Raw genomic sequence first — 19,572 nt, forward strand, 5'->3', positions numbered from 1 at the left:
TTGAGAGGAAAGATTTAAAAGCTAAATATAACGATTTCTTCACTTCTTCAGCTGTTCTGAATCAGACTACACTCATTTTTTTTATAAGAAACAAAAATCGATGTTGAGTACTCCAGTTTCTTAATGTTCTGGAAATTTCAATACTCATTGTTTCTTAAGAGTTTCTTAATTATGATGTCATGAATGATGTTATGAAATGTTCGTGACCTTTATCCCGTCAAGAGATTCGCTTCCGTTCCGATGCTGTATTTAAATGTGGGAAGTATATTTTTATCCTATGTGTCTTAAGTTCTAGGCCAACAGGGCAATCTTGTACTTGGATTTTACAAAATTTCGTTGTTCTCAGTTTTATCACATTTTAATAGTTTCTCAATTTTTTTGCTTCGAGTTCCTAATAAACAGTCATCCCCGGACTATGCCCGGACTTTGTCAACCGCAATATGTGGGTATCAATTTCAATGTGAACATATTTTCAAGTTAATTTCTTTGTGCTGATTGTTGAAGTTTTGAATCATGAGACAAAGAAACGCTCCAACCGTTTATTTGCTAATTGCCATAGAAAATACAATGGCGGATGCTTTGTTGCTGATCGTTTCGAAACACTGGAAAACCATGGCAACAGAACCGCTTCCGCTAACAAATGGACTAGTTTGTTCATACGCAAAGCAAATGAGGTATTTGCGTTTAGATCATATACAAGAGATTTTGTATTGAATTTACAATAAAGTCAGCAAACAGATTACGTACACAGATTACTGGAATGCGTTGCCATTTCAAAGGCACCTGATTATGTTTTGCTTTGATTTAAAGTTTGGTACCAAAGATTGCGCATTGACTATGAAAATTTAGAATTTCGGTGAATCTTTCAGCAGACGGCATTAAAGTGATGAAATAAAGGTTGGTGTATCCAAAGTCTGGATCTACATCTTCGATTTTCCTGCGCGCCTACAGACCCATTACTCGACTGCTACTCAATGCTGTGGGTTGGTTTTTCTGATAGCAAGCCTCAAGGAAACAATGCTTAACTGACTTGTAACTAATTGACAAGGTAAATATGAATGCTTTCGTTTTTAAAACAACTGTAACTTGATTATAACCCATAACTGATAACACAACACATTCATGAGAAAGAATTCAAAATATCCGTGTGCCTTCGAGGTTAATTGATAACCTTTGACTTTTATGCTCACGACTGGTAGAGGAACTCTGTTGTTACGAGAATCAATTGGTCCAATGTCCTTGTGAAACAACGTAGCGACCCAATATGCACTTATATGACAACAAGTGTAGCATAAGAGGGTCGTCGGAAGCGGGAGGGGATAGGGGTGGTACCTCTTAATAATTTCCGAAATTTTTGATATGAACCTAACAGCAAAGTACTGTATGAGAAGTGGCAATTGCTTTTCTTCCAGTCCACCCTCAAAATGGGTTTTGTACAAACTACTCTACAAAATACCACATGATGAGATTGTACAAACTTGATAAAGCTAAATAAGGTGACTCCATAGCAAAACCAGATACCCACAATGTGCCTGCCAAAAGTCTTGGAACACTGACATCAATTTCCAAGGTCAAAATCATTCATCCCCCTCTCCCCTACAGAACAATGTTGGTTTACTATCCAACGGGTTAGGATTTTAGGAAGCACTTTCTTTTGCGCTTCTTTTTATGATATTTCTCTAAATCATCAACATTGTTTTAGGGGGAAGGGGGCGGAAGGAGCAATTTTTTTTTCATGAAACGAATGAAAGATATCAAATGCAGCGTAAATTGCTGGGTGTTCCAACAACTGTTCAAGTACTTTTGGCAGGCATTGCAGTTACCAAAGTCGTTATTGAGTTTGAAAACATTTTTTATTTATAAGAAACTGCTTCATAGGAAACTAGTACTAGGTTGGCCTATAAGAAACTAGGCTCAAGAAAAATTAAGAAATTGTAAAATTTCCATTTTTAAAAAAAGAGTCAAACAGTTTCAGTTTGTTGATTTTATTTTTGAGAACATAGCAGCATACTTTGGATTTTGATCTGCATGGGTTTTCGCGATGATCTACGTTTATATTCTTCCAAATTTTTCAACCAAAAACAATAAGGCAATTTTAGGTACCGAAAATAAGAAACCAACTAAGAAACTTTTAGTACTAAAACGTCAAAATTTGGATGTCAACTTGTAAAACTTTTAGAACTTAGTGCTGATATAAGTTTCTTGTAAGAAAAAAGACGTGTATGCTTATCGAGCAGTTGCCCTTCCCCTCGAAGTGAAGTCTGGTCATCTCAGTGACACGAACCTCACAGAGACCATTGGATCTGTAGTCCACGACCCAAACGACTACGCCCTCCTCGTATCATTCATTGCTATTTGCTTCTGTGATCACCTGTATTTCGTAAACAGTAGTATAGAAGGGAAAGAAATAAACAACAGTGTCCAAGCCTTCCAATTTTCTCAATCATTACTCTCAAACCACAGTTTGTTAAACGTAAGACCTAGGATAAGTTATGTTATTATGCTTCAGGGTTTCGAATGGAAAACTCCCCCCTCCCTAGTCTTTCCTTTTCGTTGTAAAGGGAAAAGATTTCAATCACAGGTTTACACTGTCAATCACTCTTTTTACAACAACCATTAAATTGAAGTTCAGGTTGTTCTTGATTTGTTCTTGATTGATTAGTTCGTAAGCAGTGTAATTGCTAGCTATTGCGATGTAGGGGGTGTTCAGGGCTTGTTTGCAACAAAGTGAGTAAGACATCCTTTACTTGCCGACAAGTTTGAAAATTTACCCAAAAGTACCTCTAGATGGCAGAAACTCCTTGTTTTGAGATGAAATTTTTTAAAGGGCTTTCACAGTATTGCTCAAAGTCATCTTTTACAGTAGCTCAGCCTCAGCTTGTTTTTAATTTGTTCTTAATTTTTGAGCAATTTTGTGGCTCGTATTCTTATATAATGGTTCTTATAAAAAAGTGTATTCCCCTGCAATTTGATACATTTCGGAGTCAGTTCTTTAGACAATGGTTAAACAGCAGCATTTAGTGTTTAGCATTTCAACTATGGTCTTGTGTATGCAATGGGATAACTTTTCAGAAACTGAACATCATTATTGTGGGTTTTAATACGATAACTTCGCAGCCAGTCGCATATGATTAAGCCAGATGTCATAATCTGCAATGGAAAATCAGATATGAATATGGCCGACAGAGAGGAAGGGTCGGTCTATCTATGGCTAAAGTGAACTGCTTTTTTGTTTGCAGGATTTTTGAACGATGGTAAACAGCAAGAACTAACAGTTAATATGCGATGTTATAACTTTAGCAATAGCTAGCCGGAAGTCTAAAGAGCGATGCATTCTCAATCTCCTAAAGGCCTAGCTGAGCTGCAGAAGCAACGCTTGTTTGAATGTATAGCAACAGGGCGTCTTTACAAGCTTCGTTTGATGCTGGATGACGAAGCCTGCGAAGTGGATGTGAACTGCTTTGACGAAAATCAACTCACACCATTGATGCATGCCTGCTGCCTCGACGAAGAAAAAGCAAAAACACGGGAAAACATTATACGTGTGCTTCTCAAAAAAGGTTTGGGTTTGATTCAGTTAGACATTATTTCTGACACTAATGTTATAAAATTTGCAGTGTTAGTTTGGAAGGAAAAGCGACTTTATATGCTCCCTGATCGGTATTTGCGCATCTATAACGTATCTTTGATATTGAGTAGAGGTTGGAATGCACTTCGTTGCATTTACTTGTCATGGAGCCCACAGGAGTAACAGGCCCTGAAACCTGCTCTAGCTTAAATCTGCTACTTGCCAGTTGATTAAAGCTTTTCGGCACTTTACGGTGATCTGATTTTAATTAGTAGAAATTGTAATACTCTTAAAAGTATGGAGACGGTAGACACTTATTTTTACGTGGAGGGAAGTTTATTATTAAAGAAAATGGTGGAAGCATAAAACAATTTCCATTTTTCCTTCATTCTTTTCTGTCCATGCCATAATCAAGTTAAAAAAATTAAGCTGGGGCATTTTGCTGTTAGCTAACGATCAGCCTCTAGCTGCTGCGAAAAATAAAATTCCTTTTTTCTTTTCCTAAGTATCACCACCTGAATATTCATCCTTCCCACTCTCCCTCTAAAAATATAAGTAGTTTAGCTAAATATCTTGAAATATCACACACCGCAAGTCTGGTACAGAATCCAACAAACAGAGATGTTTGGTTGATGTTTCAGGTGCAGATCCAAACATTGGTGACCCCAGAGGAATGACAGTTCTGGCAAACGCATGTAAAGAAGACAACTTTCAGGTTGTTAAGACGCTGGTCAACAGAGCATCTCTTGATATAAACTTCAATACTCAAGATCAAAACGGAGATACACCCCTGATGCACGCTGTTCGAACAAGCAACCATAATCTGGTTCGCCTTCTTGTTACCATTATGCAGAAACTCAATATTGACGTTGATGTACGAAATAACAATGACATTACACCGTACCTGGAAGCAAAAAAACTTGGCTACGAAGAAATTTGCAACGTATTGAAGAGTCTCGGGCGTGCTTGTCAGACACTCCAAATATTTCCATTAGTATTTGATGAGTACAGTGAAGGCACACAGGCAAACAACGATGTTTGGAATAAAAGCCACGCTAGTAAAAGCACCAGAGAACAAAGTGTGTTGCACGTTGACAGAAAGAACAAGAAACCTATCAGAAGAAACAGGCCCGTGAAAAGTGCACTTGAGCATAAGCGACAAGGAGAATTTCACAAAACTCGTGAAGCAGCGCGATGTAACTTGTCAAAAGAAGAAGGAGATTTAACTAACTTTGAAGTGAAGAGTAAACGGGAAAATATAAGTAGCGAAAAGAAAATTATCGATCGGGCTTTGCATGTGAACATAAAAAATGCTGAGGCTGTAGTAGACATAACGAATGATGACGAAACAAAGGTAAATGAACCTAGAGAACTCAAGAGCAATAAGATAATTGTTGACGCGATGAAAGAAGACGAGACAAAAAGTACGTTTAAAGAAATAAAACATACTGTTCAAAATGACGAGCAAAGACCAGTGGGTTTCTCAAACGAGACCAATGCTGAAAAAAGTTATTCTAATTCCAAGCCACAGATTTCAGTCTCAGACGAAAGAGATTCAGAAAACAATGACATTGTTAATTTCGAAGATTTGGTTTCAAAATCTAAGAGCATTTGGCAAAGTCGCCTTTCAAGTAAAGCACCGAGCTGGAAGCGGAAATTGCAGCTTGGCGAATTCAGAGACGCCTACAGTGGATCAGGGGATGAAAACCGAGGTGAATCAAGAAATGCAGAGCTTTTCAGAGAATCGACGATTTCAGGCGGCCTTCTTCGCAAAATGGTGCTTGAAAAGCCCGCTACACCGTGTGTCACAAGACGAAGTACATCAAATTTATCTGTTTACTTTAACGATCCAGTGCGAATGCCAAGATCCCGGCCTGGGTCTGCCTACCATGGGCTTCAAATTCACACTGAGGCCGAGTTTATGCAAAAGCCTTTGGCTACAGAGGAACCCTCTAAGCCGAAGATAACCTACGAGGACGTGTTTGAACTATGTCCTGATCTGAAGGGTAATCCTAAACGGTCCTGGCACTCGGATTTGCGTTGGATGCTAGCTTTAAGAGCGCATCAAAATTGTGTGACCTACCTACCAGCACAGCCAGCGAGACTTGCTTTCGACTTTTTCACTGCTGATCCGAGAATGGAGAACGAGAGTAGATTGGGGCGACGAATATCTGTCAGTGACATGAAACGACCAAGTTTGAAAAAGAGAAACACGACTTTGTCACCAACTGCCATGAGAGAAACAAACGAGTCAAGGTGATGACGATTTTCAGCCTCGAGGCGTCAGAGCAAATTCGTTATTCAATGTTGCCATCCAATCAGTAACCTTAATAATCCTTCAAAAAAAACCAGCCCCTCCTCATCTACCAAAAAGTATTGTAACTTAACTAATCTTGTTGCTGCCAAGAAACTAATATTGAAACACATGTTTGACATGCTTGTTGTCAAAATAAGTGTTCACCAGATCTTGCTAAATTCTAAAATCCAAATTGATGATGTCAGTCAATGAAAACAAATCAAAGTAGATAATAGCAATCCGTTGAATAAAATTTCAATTGAATACAAAAACAAATACTAAATAGAAATTATTTAGTTACGTTAAGATACTGATAGGTTAAAAACAAGGTATGCCTTCACATTCAATCATTTAATTTCTTACATGAATCGAAGAATGTCCTAAATTTTACCCGGGGTTTATTTTACTTTTTATAAGTTTTACACTAAAGGTTATGGAAGACGTTTTACCAAAAATATTTTTAGCCTTCAATGCCATTTATATCCTTTCTTTGTGTACAATTTACCAACCTTCTCTGCAAGCCACCAAAAATATAAGACGTAATTTGATAAGTATTTCAACAAGCCGAATAAATTCTTTATACGTCAGAAATACCTAATGATTAAATTTTTTAATCGACTATTTCTAGTTACTTCTACTTGCCAGATTCATTGTGTATAATAAGATAGGTGGATAAAAACGTAACTATCCTATAAAACGTTTTTCAAAGAATTAGGAACCGCGTATAAAAATATTATAAAAAACAACTTAGGTTACTGAATGTAATTCGTTATAACAAAGGTACCTTTTCTGAAAGTAAGAAGATGATATAGCAAATAAACCATCTGAAAGTACATAAGTATTAAAACGCTAATGGGTAAAAATGAAATTGTAACGTATATTGTAACATATATTTCGTGTTTTTCTTAATACATTTTTAATTTGCTTGTGCCGTATTTCTTCTAATAAATAATTATTTTCGTCTAAAAAAAATAACACCCCCCCCTCCCCTCCCCCACACCCTTCCTTCAATAATGATTGTCTTTTTCTAATCAAAAGTCAGAGGGACGCCTTCTTACTGAGTGTCCGATTTAGAGAGAAAATCTGATACGATAAGATCTGAAATAGGATGAGATTCGGGGTTGAGGTTCCTCAGGCGAAAATGAAACAATGAATCTAGCGAGGACGATAGCTGGGGAAGTGACCTCACGAAAAGGAATCTGGAGCTAGCTTGTGCAACCTTTTTACATTGAATTTCTCCTTCTGCAATAACATTGGAAAGTTTCAAATACAAATCCAATTTCCTTTTACAGGCAGTCGATAACCTGCCACTGAAACAAATATTCAATACTAAATTATATGTTTGTACACCTGACAATTTCTCCTGAAGATGAATTTGAACATAAGTTCAAGAAAAATATCATAGCTTCAAGGCCCAGATTTTCTCCCAGACGTACGGAAATATATATGATTACTAGAAGAAATACGGTAGATTTTGTTGCTACCCAGTTTTAACTAAACTTTTAAATGTTTACAATATTTCAATTATTAATAGCAAATTCTATTCATTTAATTTTCGTTGTTGAAAAAGTCTGGACTGCTCTCTAGCGACGGCTGTTTGACACTCTAAAAATGAAAATCATGTGTTAAAAAGCTGATTTGTGGAGAATACAAATACAAATACAAAAAAATATGTAGAAAGTTCATTTACCGGTGTTTATGGAGAAAGTGTATCATTTACAGCTCCTTGCATCCCGAAAAAATGTTTAAAGAAGTAATGGGTGAAAGAAGTTTCAAGGTCTTAAAAAGAATAAATATGATTTTGAATAAACAGCAGAATTGAAAGGGTTTGGCTAAAATTGAACTTTGGTAAATTATCTATGTTAAATGATATTAGTAGGACATATGAGTTGCCTGTCAATTTATTTAAATCAAGTAAATGAACTGAATTTGATCGAATAACCATCTACTTGTTCTATTTTAGCAAGAAGATTTACTTTAAAAACTGAATCACCTTTGGAATCTTTGATAATTCAGGTTTTAGCTGGAAAGAGGGATTCATTGTAAAGAGTAAATGCTTGGGACATATGACATCCACAAATTGTTACCTTGAATTTTCTCCTGAGTGCAGCAGTTAACATAGGGGTCAATCCGGCACCAGTTTCTTGCTTTGATTTAACCAAAGGTGTCCCACCAGGACTACGCTTGAGGTTCACTTTGCGTAAAGTTTTGCGTAAGTTATATCCGTTGAAGGGTGTCCTGAAGGGAAAATGTGACGTCACAAATATATTCTCGCATTCACAGCTTCGCTAATAATCATTGTTTAAGGGAGATTGAAAAGGCAAGATATACCATACATGGAAGACAACAACGTTTTCAAAAATTCTCTTTTTTACAATGCAAGCTGTAAATTTGCTTATCTAAAATCGTTTTTTACAATCAACGAGTAACTGAACCATTAGCAACAAAATTACTACAAACCTTCTTGTGGAAATTGAATCACGTTTTCCAATATTCTCTTCAGATAGCAAGTTACTCAGCTCTCTCAGCGGTGTGTTGGTATCAAATGTGCAAGTGTTTTCCTTGCCATCGCAGACAGAAGAAGTTTTTCTAAGCTTTACACTACTCAGGTCTTTTAATGTGACCAGCTGAAGTCCTTTCGCAGGTGTCTGTGCTCCAGAACTAGGCATGAAGCTCACCTTTTTTAGTTTTACATTGCGAAGTTGGTCGTTAGTTATTTTCATTCCACCAGCATCAGAGCTTCCTAGCTGATTTTTTGCACAAGTTTGCTGCTGTTTCTATAAAAAGATGCCATGTTATGCTATTTCCGTTTCCCTATTTTTGCTTTTATTAAAACCCTTGAAACAGACACGTCACTGAAGCTTCCAGTTACTTTAAGGGAAAAAGCTTCGTAAATTGAGAAAAGCGCAAATTTTTTTAATCTTCTTTCGCAAAAGTAGAAAAATATGATCTTTGGCGATGTTAAACTTTCAACCATGAATTTAATTCCACTGAGATTTCCCCATTATTTTTACACCATTTACTACCAACTAAGCAAGAAATCAATTTTTGTGACTTTCATATTTCAAGACGTTTCGCGGATCAGACTTTCGCGATTTTAGGCGCCCCATGAAAGTTTCTTCCCTTAAAGTAGGTTTCATTCATGAAAAATGCATTCATCATCTTAAATACCATAAGAGTTTTAAAAATGCTCAAACAGAGACCTTGACACCATCATCCAGTAAAATGCACCTAGTAACAGGCCATCCTCGGAGAGGCGTGCGATCGCAGAAATGCGGCACCCACCTCGTTTCCCCAAGAAATGCGGTTTATTGCATGCCTTACTCTGGCTATGAGTTACCACCTTTACAGTAAACATCTTAGGCCCTGTTTAAGCAACAACGTTTTCATTTCATATCGTATTTAGTTTCTCAATTCAACCATAATTTTTTGCCTGTTTTCATTTACCGTTACCGTTTTCATTTCTTCTTCGATTTTGGGCTCTGTTGATATGAGAATGCTAAAGTGCCCAGAACGCTATACTGTGGGGGGTTTGCCTTTGTTTGTGATATCTGCACAGCAGCGTTTTCATTTGGCATTGGATTCAACAGTTTACACGAGAAAAGAGATGTATCGGATTGGTTTCATCCCACATAACAGCGTTTTCATTTTGAAGGGCAAAAACATTTTGAACCATATCAGATTAGATAGTTTTTGTGTAAAATAAAGACCAATCCAGTACGAAACCAATTGATATAAAATGAAAACAGTATGGTGCAAACAGGGCCCCATTCACTGCTCCGTTTTCACGTTTGCACTGCGTTTATTTGTTATATACAGCGGAATACCGATAAATCAATCTCTTAAGTGAAAATGTACGTTTTCGTCGTTGTTACTGTTCATACTGTTTCCCTTTTTCTAAATTGGTTTTGAGTGTTTTTAAAAATCCCTGTTTTTGTGTGTTTACAATGTTCACAGAAACGGAGTAAAAATACCCGTTTTGTGGTTTTAACCGTTCACACTTTTCTAAATTTGTTTGCAGCGTTTTTAAAAACCTCTGTTTCTTTGCGTAAACATTGAACCAGTGAGTTTGCAAAACCTCTATTTTTGTGGATATCAACTTTTGATAGCATTCCGAAAACCTCCGTTTTTGTGTCGCTTTTTTTATAATAGAATTTTTAATTCTATTTGCAAAATAGCTTTGAAACAGAAAATGCACAACATTTCAATAAATGTTCATAAATACAGCGAAATCCTGAGATAACAAGCTCTTAAGGGAACCAGAAAATACTTCGTTAAATTGGGATTCCACTGTACTTCATTATGCAAAAATAGAATTAGCACCCCATGTATCCTTTGGTTTTCCAAGGAATGCGATTCACTGCACTTCTGCAAATTCATACCTAGTATGACCTGTAGTAACAAAGAAAGGGTCTGGCTTTTTACAAAAAATTGAAAGATGTGAGCAAGGGTTAGGAAGAAAAACTTTTAGGAAGAAATGGGAAATCTATTTATTCGTAATATGATTCCTACACAGATACTTAGAAAAATAAAACAATGTTAAAACATGGAAGAGTTGGCATACATACCACATTGGGTTTGATAAGCTGAACTTTCTTCAAAGCTGCTGGAAGAGGCAGTGGAGGAGGTGGTGGAGGAGGAGGTGGTGGAGGAGGAGGAGGTGGTGGTGGTGGTGCAAATGCTGCTGTTGGAATGGGTGGTTCCATGCATGGAACTGGAATCATCTGTGAAGGTACTCCATGGTCTTTGACAGTACCGTCATTTCTCTTGAAAATGAAGAACAAATTTAGTTTCTAACAGTTAAAAAATAAAGACTGGTGCATTTAATCTTAATAGTATTTTAGAATGTTATTGTGCTGGCTTGAAAATGTGTTAAAGCAAGAAAGTAGTTTTGATAAATACCTTTAATAAGAATGACTGTCTAAGATTCTGCACTTCCTGTTCCAGCAATGAAACTCTAGCTTTGAGCTCTTCAATGTCATCTGATGATGAGCATTTCACCATAATATAAAAGACCTGCAATATAATTAAAGCATAAATCATACAGTACTGTCAATGAATAACTGGCACAATAGTTTTAATGAAAAATCATTAGTTTTATATGGCAATTGATGTTGCTTTTGACAAAAAAGATCAAAGTTTCTAGATATCATTAGGTTACTGCTAAAATTACATTATTGCCCATTGCTTCATTATATTTTGGCTCCTCAAGGCTGTTTTTGACCTCTTGTCAAGACTATGAAAGACATCATTAATATTTCCGATGTTGGTACTTAACAAAGAATGTGAAAATGTGGCTTGACTCACATCCTGGAAACTTTGTACTGCCCATGAAATATACTTGACTCGTAGTTTAAAGCAAAGGCCAGACAGTTTGGAAATCAGGGCACAAAATGCAGAACAAATCATTCCAGAACAGAAAGTAAAGTTTTTAGCCTGGTGACTCGCTAAAGAAGGACTGAAGAAAAACAGTGCAAAATAAGTAGAGATGCAGAGGAGAGGTTAGCCAACATTATAGCTTAAAAACAAAAGAAAATGAAACTAAAGCACTTGTGTGCAACAAAATTCTACCCAAAATTTTTGAGAGTCTAATATTCTTCAACTATGATCTTCTTAAATTTCAACACCAGGTTGGAAAACATATGAGATTTTGGCTATGCATAGCTGAGACTAACAGCACACTATCAGCTGTGACCTGCAAGTGAAAGCATTTGAGCTGCAATCAATTAAATTCACATATATATACATAATCTAATTTTATTGTGGGTCAGGTAAGCTGCAAGCATCCAGTCTGGTAGGTTAGGACTCAGAACTCACTCTCACTTGAATTGAAAATTCTGACTCACTCTGACCAGGTTGGAAAACGTTGCGGAAGCATCAATGTGACCAACAGCAAATTATCAGCTGCAACTTGTGAGCAGAAGAATTTGAGTTGCTAGCAACAATGCCCATATATAAATTACTACTATACTGTTACTATAGTATTATATCTTGGGTCATTAGAGGTGCAAGCGCAAGAAGTCTAGCATTGCTGCAAGCATATGCAAGTTTTCCAGCTTGATGCTCTGACTTTAATTGGAATTCAAAGTATTTCAACATAAAAAAACTTAAACACACTTGTGCCTGTACAGCTGTAAATTATCTTAATATTCACTTATTTTCTGCACACAGACGCAAAGGGCTTTTACTCATTGTTGAGCCTATGTGCAGCCTACTATACAGGGGCGGACACTTGGTCAAATATTGGGGGGGGCAAGCCTATTGTTTTAATAAGATGACGTCACATTTCCCATTGTTTTAGAACAAAAGATCATTGATCTCTAAAGTATTGGGGGGGCGATCGCCCCCCCTCGCCCCCCCAAGTGTCCGCCACTGCTACTATACTATATTCAACTTGCATGCACCTGCTTTAACTTTTTCCATAGCCTGAATGGCATTGCTCCAGCACTGAAGATTATATCGGACAGTTGTGTATGAAGACCTCTTTCAAACTTTCTAGAACCTCCATGATGAGATTCAGTATCGACACCCGCGTTGAAACGATCAATACTCATTTCAAGTAGATTATTAGAAGTAGTTTCTGCTGTCGTCTCTTCCATTTCGGTGCCAGGGAGTGCTGTTTTGACAACGAGAGCCATCTCGCCCTTCGTTTTGTTTGAATCTTCTTCTTGGTCTGTCTTGTGCATACTTTCGAGTACTTTATATGCATCTCCAGGCTTTTCACTCTTTTCGTTTGATAAGTTGCATTTCGTGTGACCTAGCAATGCCCATAAGGCTCCAGAATTACTTGAAACTGTTTGAAAGTGGTGATGACGATCTTTTCTTTTTAGGCCTACTTTGGACTTCTTCTCGATTGCAATTTTCTGCCTCTCCTGTTGTCTAGCAATTAGGCGCTGCTTTCTTCCTTTAGATGTAGGCATTTCTATTTCTGCCAAATAGCAAAACTCTCTGTTCTGAGATGAATTTCGCGATAAACAATAAATCAAAACCCCATAATTACTTTTTTCCGAAACAGTTTAACCGCCAATTTTCAAGCTACACAACAACAACAACATTTCTTGTTGTTGTGTACCACAATTACTATTTTCCCTTACCCCCCTCCGCTTTCAAACCTGTGTCGGAGCCCATGCAGTCGCTAGCCCCATCATTTCCACTGGTACTCACTTACCGACCTCGGAAGACGAAGTCTCATGAACCGAATCATGTGGGAACAGAATCCTATGGTTTTGTTTTAGTGTTAACTGATGAAACAAGTATGAAACTTGGTACAAAACACTGTACCCAGTCCTTACTTGGGTCTTCCTCAATATCTTTGAAATATGCAAGTCGTTAACCTGAAACTCTGTTTTCTGGCAAATTTGACATGCTTAATTAAATGGATACAGATCCGCCTAAATCATAAAAAAACATCCCCAAAGCTATTATTAGACTTTTGGTACCTATTCTCTTTTGGGTCATCTCCCGTACCTTTAAAGTATTTAAGCTACAATCCTTAGTTCATTGGCGTAATTTGATGTGCTAAATAACATGAAAATTTTGGGAGAAGTGGCCGTCCAAAAATAGGCCTACTTTTTGCAAAGTTTTGATACAATGCAAAAACTTGATACGTTTTCTAAGCACGCACGTAGCAATTGGTCACTAGTGAGCTCAGAAACTGGTATCTTATCTTACCCTCTTTGAAATTCCGACCGAAATGCCGCTAATGCAAAGAATCTTCAGTTGGTGGCATGGCTCAACTGTCCTCGATTTTTTTGTAAAAAGGAACCTCCTTGCTTCATTCACCAAATTACGTCTAGATGACGGATCATACAGCAAAACCAATCCCCTGAACCAGTACCAGTACATACATTAATTCATTGGTAACTGCAGCGGCGTGCGGCGTATCGGAAAAGTTCGAAGTCCAGGGCCCTTGAAAAATAATATTTTTCCAAAATACAGACAAAAGTAGAGTAATCAGCAATAGAAAAATTTTATGAGATACAAAGACTGAAAGATAATTATAAAGCAAAACAATTTCAGGTAGTGAAAAATATCAAAGAGGTTATTTATCAGGCAATTCCTCAAAATCCTTCATTCTTGAAAAAGTGTTGCTTAGCACAAGAATATACTGCTGTAAATGGTATATATTGGATAACTACAAAAAGCACTCCAAACTTCTAGTAAGACGTCCTTTCTTGTCTTCTTCGACCTTACTATACAATAAAAACAAACATATTGTGTCGTCTTTATCCTTTATTCTTATTTGCTTAATCTTTTTATTTATTTGTATCTTTTTAAATAACTTATTCGGTAAGATCTTAAATTGCAAAGTGACCCAGATCACTCATGACTAAAACACCAAGGACCTGAGCAGAGTCTTATACACTTCAGTGTCCTCTAGGCAATTCTCGGTGTCCTTTACAACATCACTGTTAGTTGAAAAGATGATATAAATGTCATCTTCTGGCATTTCTTGTAAGTGTTTTCATTGTAATTACCATTATGGAATAAATGAAATTTAAATTTTATGAATTTTAGAACCAGGGCCTAAGAAATTTGGTTTGATAGCGGAAAGCCTATACTCATGTGGCCAAAGCACAACCAACTTTCCAACTTTAACATCCCTAGCTGACTTTGCAATTTTTTCATTATGCTCTTTCATTTCATTTGTTCAAAATCCAAAAATTCTGAAATATAATTTTATGACGTCAACATATTGCCACTCTTTTAGTCCCGCAAAATATGTTTGGCCTAGGGGCCATAGCATGAGGTCGGACGCGGCGCGGAGTCCGAGCCTGAACACTGAAGCCTGTTTTTTGTGACGTACACTTTGTATTGGAGACTGGACCCCACAATCTATTGCGTCTGCGCAGTACTTACCAGGCCTGCACGTTGAAAGGTGCCTTTCCAACTTTGTAAAGTTAAACATGGCACCTAAAGGCGCAGCGAAAGGTTAGGCATTATTATTAGCAACGTTACTGCATTTTAGAACTAGTAAATGACAAAAAGCATAGTTTGATGACTGATGATTGTACGTTAAGGTTGACAAAAGCTTTTAATACTTTAATAATGAAACTGAAGACTCTCTTCCACCGACACCGAGCCGAGGGCCTACTTTTCCGTAAAACATGGCATGGCCAGTGGAGTTTTGGCAACCCTTTTCTTAAGGTTTCATTAAATTTAGCTTTGTTAAGATCTTCGCTACATGAATCACTACAAGTTGGCAAAACTGAAGAATATTGTCAGAACAATCATGATACGGTTTTTCCAGTCGAAAATTGAAGTTAACAGTCTGAGCTACATTTATTTATTATTTCCCCCGTCTAATTAAATTAGATGTTTTAACTTCTTTGGTATGATTGTAAGTTATTTATCTTTACGTAGGCCCCACCTCAATCATTGTTCTAGTGACAGCTATACATGTTACGAAATTTAATACTTCATATTACATGGTCCAAATTTTATTGTAATGAATAATAATGTCTTGTCACAAGGCAAGAGGTTTAGATGTAAATATGAAGAACAAAATGCATGATTTTCAAAATATATAAACAGAATTTTATAGCATGAACATCAAAACAAGAATCCTATAATATTTTCCATTCACGTTCTGATTTGCCAGACGCAGGCTGCACAGAAAACGTCTGAAGGGCCTGGTGTCGACCATGGGCGATCAGATCGGAATTTTTGCCTTGTGCGGGGGATAAAACCCCCTGCACATTGCAACTATCAGCCGCAGTTGCAGCCATGCAATTTTTATTAAAATTATACACCAGTCGCAATGATTCATCCAGCTGTTTTTCTCTGAAATGTATAACCAAATGCTACATATTGTATTTTTATGGTAATTTAGTCTCAGCCGCACACATTTTGTATCTGTGCTATTTTGTAAATGTGCAATTTTCATGGACATGAAACAGGTCCCCTGCGCATCTTTCAAAGTTTCCAATCTGGATTGGCGATAAGTTGCCCAGGTTTGCTCCAGATATACACAGTGGAGATTTTTACTTCAACATACAATTTTAAAACACAAGTGGGCTTTCATGACAGAAATGTCACAAGCATTTGAAAACCAAGTTGTTCTTGCAACAGTGGTACTTCATAAGTGGTATATACTATACTGTTTTTGTTCTGTTTTTTGAGAAAAATTGAAAAACCAACTTCAAAAAAAATAGTTTCTATGATAATGAAATTGAAACCTTTTCCGAGCATGAGAAGCTTCATACAGGACTTCAATGTTAAAATTGTTGACACTGAAATCAAGACTGAAAAGAATGAGCACTGAAATTTTCAACAGTACAAAGAACTTGGGTACTTAATGTCAACCCATGAATGCATTCGGCTTACATCTTTCTAGTTTTGTTACTTTTTGAAAATGTCAAACATTTTGCTCATGTGATGAAGCACATAGGAACTTGTTGCTTAGTTATGATGCTGAGATCACCTATGCTGCCTTCCAACTGATGAGCTTTTGGGTATTAATTAATTTGTATTTTTTGTGATCATATAAATAGCTTAAAAAGTTTCCACTTGAGCAACTCCTTTTCTCAAAACTTATAATTGCATTCTAGCTAGCAAAGCCAAAGACAAGGCCAAGGCCTCTGCCTTGAAGGCCAAAAAAACTGTCTTAAAAGGACCTCATGCTAAAACAAAAAAAAAGATCAGAACAACTGTTCACTTCCATCGACCAAAAACCCTAAGGCTTCGAAGAAAGCCTATGTTCCCAAGAAGGTCAGCTCCCAGGGTTAACAAATTGGACCAGTTTGCAATCATCAAGCACCCCCTTACAACAGAATCTGCCATGAAAAAAATAGAAGACAACAACACATTGGTGTTCATTGTTGATATTAGGGCAAATAAACCACAGATAAAGCTGGCTGTGAAAAAATTGTATGATATTGATGTTGCAAAAGTAAATACTCTTGTCAGGTAAGTGATGTCAAATTATTTTACTGGCATTTTCTGTTTTCAAGCCTTTATGTATAGATAATATGTATTGAACTTTGGCGTTTTGCAGCTTTGCGTCTGTTATTCTTTTGGTCTTTCACTATCGTCTTTTTCAGTCATATCTTTAATAAGTTACTATACTGCAGACATGCAAGTTCAGATGATGAAACACATAGAATTCACTTATCTGAATTATCTATTTGTTGATAGCATCTATGCTGCCTTCCAACTGATGAACTTGCAAAGTTGCGGTAGCAATCTGACTCTTCCTTGTAAACTGTATTATGTATAATTATAGACATCATCAAATATTTATATATATATATATATATATATATATATATATATATGTGTAAAATTGGCCAGTTGGTTAGTTTACTTTCCCATGTTTTCAAATGTTTTCAAGACCTGATTTATATATTTGTGTGTGTATATACTCGCAAGGCAAAGGCTTACATGAGGAAAATTATTTCCGCCAAGGTTTTGCCCAATGGTATTAAACATTATTTGGCTGGAAACAAATTTTAGTTTGCTGCTTCAAAAAGACCAGTGCTCATTTCACTGAGTCAAACAACTCAATGAAACAAGGGAAGAATCTCCAAAGCCAACACCATAGCCAAGGCAGCTGTTTATTCTGTTTTGGCTTTATGCCCCCATCAGAGCCATGTCAACCATTGATATATAATCAAAAGGCAAAGGCTTTGTCTATTTATATATATAGTATTTCTTACCTGTAAGTTTTTGGGAAGGAGCACTAACATTCGGTGGGAGAGCTAATCATTTCAAGGTTTTTTGGAAGTTGTAAATAATGTGTTAATCTTTTTAAAATGCCAAAAATGTTCAAATTGATTTATTTATGCCTTTGGTTTGTCTTAATTATTTGGTTGTGGGTATTAATGTTTGTTTTTAGTTAATGTTTGTTTTTAGTTAAATTTTGTCCTTGTAAGTGGTTTTGGAAGTTTGCTTGAAATGCAAGGCAATTGCGTAGGTTATGTATAGAAGTGGCCAAGGGAATTTTCTAGCTTCAGTTTGCATTGAATTGGGTTTTTGCAGTTTTACTTATTCTATTTTGTAGATTTAGATTATCATGAGTTATTTTTTTCTAGACCTGATGGGCAAAAGAAAGCATATGTCCGACTGGCATCAGATTATGATGCTCTTGATGTAGCAAACAAAGTAAGCATCACTTTATGTTTGTGTTATATCTAACACATTTGTTGTTCTGTTACAAATGGCCCCCAATTGCTCTTATCTCATGTATAGCGCTTTATGAATAGCAATTTCTCTCTACCTCAATATGGATAGCATATGGTACAATGCTTACCGAATTTGTTAGAACACTTCAACAAAGTATACCGTATTTCCTCTAATGAACACACATCTTTTGTGAACTTTAAAAATATTTCACACTATCTTCATTTTTGGTAAAGAAAACATTGTTAAAGTCTGTTTTCATCTTTTTTCAACGCACTTTTCTTGTCATTTTTTTTTAAAAACCTCCTCATTTTCTACTAAACACTGCTCTCTGATAAACGCTACTGTCCATTGAATGCTACACCCAAAATTTGGATTTTGTAATAAAGGCTGTGGCATTCTTTAGACGAAATACGGTAAACCCTTTTAGAGGCATTTTTGGCTGGGGGTATGAAATATGGGACAAAAGTATAAAAAGATGTTTGTACAGACAAATGGGATGAAGTGTCTGCAAGCAACTGTAATTTATCAAACAACTATTGCTAGTGTTTCTTCAGAACTTCTTGATGCTGATCAGCAAAATAAAATTTTCTTGCGAGAACATAAATATTTTCTTCTATTGGGAACAATTATTTTTTAGCTTGTTTATAGGTTTGAAAAAATAGTTTAAAATTTTAAGTTTCTTTGATTGGTTTTTTTTTTTTTTAATTTGAGTGTATTTTTTGACAGCCCAAGTGATGAAGCACATAGGAATTTACAAATGATATAATAATGATTTGAATACCTATGCTGCCTTCCAACTGATGAGCTGTTTTTTTATAGTTTTTTCCATTTAATTTCACAATTTTGTTTTATTTTCTTACAAAAGCAGTGAAGTCCATTCTTGATTTCCTTTTCAGATTGGTATCATATAAAAAGTCAATCAAGGGAATTCTTTATATGAAAATACTGTACAAAAGATATGTCTCTTTTCTTTGTTTTTTCTGTCTTTGCCTATATATTTATTTAAACAAGATTTAATACAGAAGCTACATGTAGTAGAATGAAATCAAAGACGCTTCTTAAGTTTTAAGTGACATGTTACATAGCATGATTAGTTGACACAGGCAGGAAAGACCCTTCATCAAAGGAGACTTTTAATCCTTTTAGTAGCCCTATCAGCCATGGCAACTGATTTTGATATTACTCATTTGAATGTTTTCAGTGCTTATTCGATCACCTAAACCCTTTAATTACTGCTAAGAAACAATTCTTCATTCAAAAATTTAAATGGATCCAGAGAAAAGGAGTATCACAAAAATGTACTGAACCAAAAGGGGTTAAAGCATTCAAAGTGCACTTGAAAATCAAATTATAGAGATAAGTCTGCATTCTTGTCAAATCTTTTAGTTGCTGGCATATTCAGTTTTTAAAATTTATTTAAATAAAACTTTAGACTTGAACTTTTAAACTTTAAAGGCAAATTAGGATGAGGTATTTTGGTAAATTTTGATAATTTGAGAAAAAGTTTCTTGCAGTTAACATGCAGGTGCCTTAAAGAAAATGCTAAAGAACAACTTATATTTACTTGCTCCTATCTTGTCAGTAA

General features: G+C 36.1%; 3 protein-coding genes across 3 annotated transcripts; 2 read left to right on the forward strand and 1 right to left on the reverse strand.

Moving 5' to 3' along the window:
• The first annotated feature begins 469 nt into the window (after positions 1-469).
• Positions 470-7,411, forward strand: LOC135683159 (uncharacterized). Its single transcript, XM_065198340.2, has 3 exons — positions 470-1,048; positions 3,240-3,560; positions 4,210-7,411. Exons 2-3 carry the CDS (start codon positions 3,329-3,331, stop codon positions 5,826-5,828), a joined length of 1,851 nt encoding a protein of 616 aa, XP_065054412.2. The 5' UTR covers positions 470-1,048; positions 3,240-3,328; the 3' UTR covers positions 5,829-7,411.
• LOC135683160 (uncharacterized) lies at positions 6,095-12,927 on the reverse strand. The gene is made up of 6 exons (XM_065198341.2): positions 12,269-12,927; positions 10,767-10,880; positions 10,433-10,630; positions 8,325-8,641; positions 7,952-8,102; positions 6,095-7,469 (listed from the first exon to the last, which is right to left on the reverse strand). The coding sequence occupies exons 1-6, from the start codon at positions 12,782-12,784 to the stop codon at positions 7,413-7,415; spliced, it is 1,353 nt and encodes a 450-aa protein (XP_065054413.2). The 5' UTR covers positions 12,785-12,927; the 3' UTR covers positions 6,095-7,412.
• A 1,715-nt stretch (positions 12,928-14,642) lies between these two features.
• On the forward strand, positions 14,643-18,944 carry LOC135683163 (large ribosomal subunit protein uL23). Its single transcript, XM_065198344.2, has 4 exons — positions 14,643-14,795; positions 16,415-16,772; positions 17,897-17,966; positions 18,884-18,944. Exons 1-4 carry the CDS (start codon positions 14,771-14,773, stop codon positions 18,896-18,898), a joined length of 468 nt encoding a protein of 155 aa, XP_065054416.1. The 5' UTR covers positions 14,643-14,770; the 3' UTR covers positions 18,899-18,944.
• Positions 18,945-19,572: the final 628 nt, after the last annotated feature.

Source organism: Rhopilema esculentum, chromosome 7 (genome assembly GCF_057945365.1).
Source record: "Rhopilema esculentum isolate cy_ngs chromosome 7, ASM5794536v1, whole genome shotgun sequence".
NCBI lineage: Eukaryota > Metazoa > Cnidaria > Scyphozoa > Rhizostomeae > Rhizostomatidae > Rhopilema > Rhopilema esculentum.

Bases quoted from the DNA above. Each gene is read 5' to 3' on its own strand.
- LOC135683159 (XM_065198340.2), top strand. From the start codon at position 3,329: ATGCATTCTCAATCTCCTAAAGGCCTAGCTGAGCTGCAGAAGCAACGC. The intron at 3,561-4,209 runs GTTTGGGTTTGA...TTGATGTTTCAG, and splicing joins ACGTGTGCTTCTCAAAAAAG to GTGCAGATCCAAACATTGGT.
- LOC135683160 (XM_065198341.2), bottom strand. From the start codon at position 12,784: ATGCCTACATCTAAAGGAAGAAAGCAGCGCCTAATTGCTAGACAACAG. The intron at 10,881-12,268 runs GTGCATGCAAGT...ATTATATTGCAG, and splicing joins TATGGAAAAAGTTAAAGCAG to GTCTTTTATATTATGGTGAA. The intron at 7,470-7,951 runs GTAACAATTTGT...TTTCATTTTTAG, and splicing joins CACTCAGGAGAAAATTCAAG to AGTGTCAAACAGCCGTCGCT.
- LOC135683163 (XM_065198344.2), top strand. From the start codon at position 14,771: ATGGCACCTAAAGGCGCAGCGAAAG. The intron at 14,796-16,414 runs GTTAGGCATTAT...ATTGCATTCTAG, and splicing joins ACCTAAAGGCGCAGCGAAAG to CTAGCAAAGCCAAAGACAAG. The intron at 16,773-17,896 runs GTAAGTGATGTC...ATTTTTTTCTAG, and splicing joins AAAGTAAATACTCTTGTCAG to ACCTGATGGGCAAAAGAAAG.